At 49.0% G+C, this 3,949-nt stretch overlaps 1 protein-coding gene across 1 annotated transcript in view; it reads right to left on the bottom strand.

The window, feature by feature from the left end:
- Positions 1-300: 300 nt before the first annotated feature.
- The window catches only part of Pttg1ip (PTTG1 interacting protein), a 17,697-nt gene continuing 14,048 nt past the window's right edge, over positions 301-3,949 (bottom strand). Inside the window, exon 6 of the mRNA XM_021174088.2 lies at positions 301-2,014. Within this exon, the coding sequence (XP_021029747.1) occupies positions 1,977-2,014 (38 nt within the window). The 3' untranslated portion in view covers positions 301-1,976. The remainder of the gene's footprint in view (positions 2,015-3,949) is intronic.

Raw genomic sequence — 3,949 nt, 5'->3', positions numbered from 1 at the left:
CTATGCTACACCTACCATGCCAATGGCGGGCACCAGGGGCCAGCCACGCAGAGCCACTTCCTCGGCCCGGTCACCTTTGTACCAGTATAAAAATGGAATGCTGAGCTTGGTGGGGTGGGATTGGACAGGGCAGATGACAATAAGGACCTTTCTACATGGAGGGCAGGGGGTGGTGACCACTTCAGGACTGGCCTAGTCAGTCCCCGTGGAACATGGTACACAGGTCACAGGGCAAATACACCTCACCTGGAAAGCCACAGCTCCAGTCCACCCTTGGGACAAAACACAAAGAAATCAAAGTCATAGTCAACCATTTTATTGGACAGTGGTTAAAAACTAAGGCACTGGGTGTGATGGTGTCAGGCTTGGTTCTATGGCTTCTCTTCATGCTGCTCAAAGGCAGGCACAGATCACTCTCATGAGCACCTGCTGCACTCCTTAGGCTGGAGAATTAAATACTCTAACATCAGCTCAGCAACCTAACAGGTACAATTTATACACGCGACATATTAATATGAAGTTCATCAGGGCCTGTGAGGAGGGTTCCCTTTCTATAGACAGGAGAAAGATAACTCTCAATGGCTGCTATAATACTTAAGAAATGTTTTACAACGCTTTAAGTTCCATCAAACACCTAACAAAGCAGAAAAATGGTAAGACTCCAGATTGTGGTAAAGGTTATTCCCTTACTTTGTTGAAATCGGAAGAGAGGAAAATGTTAATCCCTGGACAGACTGACAGGTGAAAAGGTTACCGAGATGCTAGGTGAGGTCTCTCAGGCATCAGGGAGCCTACAGTAAAGCCACCGCATCTGCTGGTGGCTGCTTTCGCAGACGGAGTATCTTTACTCCTTACCCTGCCGTCAGGGTTGTGATCTGCTTACAGGACACATCTGGATTTCAAAGAAATGTACAGTGTGGACGGAATCTCAGGGACCCGAGTGTCTCCTGACAACCTTCCCAGGGCCCGCGCGGATGTGTCAGGCACGATAGGTGAGGAGGCGTGGCTGGAAGCAGAGTGGAAGTGAGGTGGGTGTCTATGCCAGCTCAGGCAGTTTTCCTGGAAGGCAGGATGGTGTGGGGTCCTCCTATCTTCCTACACACTCAGCTCCCACAATGGGATGGCCAGTGGACACGCTGTTCATCCTCCATGATACATACAGGACCAACTCAACAGCTGCCTGACCTGTAGACGGAGATGTCTAAGACCCTCCACAAAGCCCTTCTAAGGACACTGGAGTCCCTGCACCAGCATGGCTGGACATTCAGCCCTCACAAGAGGATCAAACTGAATTTAGAGCTCAGGTTTCCCACGGCAGGAAGATTCTCAGTCTAGTAAAGACTGAAAATGAAAAATGTCATCCAAGAGGCCTGGACGTCTCATGACAGGTTTTGGTAGGACTGCTTCCTGAGGGATTATTAAAGACTTCAGGTGACTTTATAAGCTTTTGTGTTATTGGATGGAGCTGGGTTAGGAACGCAATCTTTACCAGACTTAGGGACAGTGCCTTCCAAGAGGCCACCAAAATTAAAACAACAAGGGCGCATCACAGCAGTGGGCCTACAGAGAAAACACAGCCTTCAGGAAGCAAGGGCGGTGGTCAGTTCTTGCCATAACAAAGTAAACATCACTCCGGCTTGTTGCAATGTGAATCTTCCAGCAAGGCCACTCAGCAGCCAGTCAGCACCTCAGGCTGCCAGCTTTGTAATCGGCTTGTAGAGTGTGGGGACCAAGTATACGTCCTTCCCCCCAAAAAGGACATCAACGAGATTAAGGTCTCAGGTGATTACATACAGACACAGAGGGAACAAGAGTAGGATTGTCCTCTCAAGGCCACGCTGGTCCCAGTAGAGGCTGGAGGGATCACCCAGGTCAAGGGTGGCCATGGTGGTGAGGTCTCCGCAGGCTCTGCTGGGGGGTGCACTCCCAAGAAACTCTGGAACTGCACGATCCACCGCAAGTGTGTGCCAGCAACCTTAGAACTTTTCATACGGGTTTTGTTCTTTAAACAGACCTGAGGGAGAAAGGGAAAAAAGAACTTGGTTTACAAATTCACTCACTCAACTGGAAATAAACTCACAAAAGCAATGTATAGCCTTGGGTGTTCTTGCTTATGCCCATAATCCTAGGACCAGGGAAGCTACGGCAGGGGGAGTACTGTGAGTTTGAGCCTAGCCTGAATTAGAGCAAGAAATATCTGAAACAAAACTAAGCAAGACAAAAGGCTAGGCTACCACACCTTTAATCCTAGCACCCTGGAGAACTCACCCTGTGAGTTCGAGGCCAGCCTGGTCTACCAGTAGATTTCTAGGCCAACCAGAGTTACATAGTGAGACCTTGTCTCAACAACCAACCAACTCCAAACAAAGACAAAATGAAACAAAACTGCCCGCCCTACCCCTGCAAAACACAATACACCTCAGCAAAGTTTTACATGACGATTTAACCACAGTTCCAAGCAAGCTTCTATACTATTCTTGACCTTTGCTGAAGCTGAGCTACAGGTGACTTTAAAACTGAAATAAAATCTGTCAGGAACTGGAATCCCAACCGTTCCTAAGGAATGAGCCACAGCTGAAATCACAAGTCAGGGAAGTTTCTGAACATGTTTCTTTTCACAGTGGTGACAATCACACAGAAAGACCAAGCAAGCCATTTCACCTCCAGCCTCTTAAGAGCTGTGGCTGTGCCTGGTGAGTCAAGACTATAAACTATAAAAAGAGCACATGCCATCAAGTTGAGAACCAAATATTCTAGTAGTCCTGGACACGGGATGACTTTACCCAGAGTCTGGGGCACCCACCCACTTTTCTCTTTATTTTCTTCCCATTTATTCGCATCTCCCTTGTACCACCCCTGATCTCTCATTCTGACTCATACACAGCCTCTTGTCCCAACCCCCACATCTCACTTGTATGACTTGTAATCTGCTGACTCAGATTCTGTTAGGGCAGAGACACCAGGATCTCTATGTTCTGCCCACCCAGAAGCCCCACACACATAAAGATGAAGGACAGAGATTAATAGAAAGAAAAGAGAAGGGCTAGCCAGGGTCAAGGACAGCTGTGATATCAGAGAAGCCCAGGTCACAGTGCAGGCAGCAGCATGCAGAACCTGCAGCTGGAGTGCTGGGGAAGAAGCTCCCCCCCCCCGACCCCCCCAGCTGCAACACTGCTCAGTCCAAGTGCATGATAGGCCAAATGAGAAGAGATGCACAGCCCTGACTCACGCAAGCAGGGATGGCTACAGCCCCTGCAGGGAACCAAAGACTTGCACATTTAGTGTCCAACAGAGAAGCTATGCTGTACGGGGGCAACTGGACTTTGCTATAGCATGTCCCCAGATAAGAAAATGAACCAGTGCCATGACTTGAACAAAGTCTCGTTTTAGTCAATGAAGCAAACGTTCCGATGTAAGCTCCACGATAGGGTCATAAATGCCCTGAGTCAATCTACAGATTCACCTATTTACGAATTCTGTCTGTTTCTTCTGTTTGTTTTGAGATGGGTCTCATTACACAGCTTTGGCTTGCCTGGAACTTACTATGTAGACAAGGCCTGCCTCCAACTCTTAGAGATCTCCTTGCTACTGCCTCCAGTGCTGGGATCAAAGGTGTGTGCCACCATGCCGGATTCCCATTATGGATTCTTATACATGATGGCAGTATCAGGAGATGGGACCTAGCTGAAGGAAGCAAGCCCTAAAGGGCCCACCCTGTTCCCACTGCTGTCCCCTTAACTCCTTCATGGCTGCTGTTAGGTGAGCAGCTTTCCCTCGCCATGGTCTGCCTCACCACAGGCCCACAGCAGTGCACCCTGGACAGAAAACTGTGACACTGTGAGACAAAAGAAGTGCTTCCCCGGGCTGGTGAGATGGCTCAGTGGGTAAGAGCACCCGACTGCTCTTCCGAAGGTCCAGAGTTCAAATCCCAGCAACCACATGGTGGCTC

Source organism: Mus caroli, chromosome 10 (assembly GCF_900094665.2).
Source record: "Mus caroli chromosome 10, CAROLI_EIJ_v1.1, whole genome shotgun sequence".
NCBI classification, from domain to species: domain Eukaryota; kingdom Metazoa; phylum Chordata; class Mammalia; order Rodentia; family Muridae; genus Mus; species Mus caroli.
Note: the sequence above shows the minus strand (reverse complement) of the source record. Positions and strands in the feature narration are given on the sequence as shown.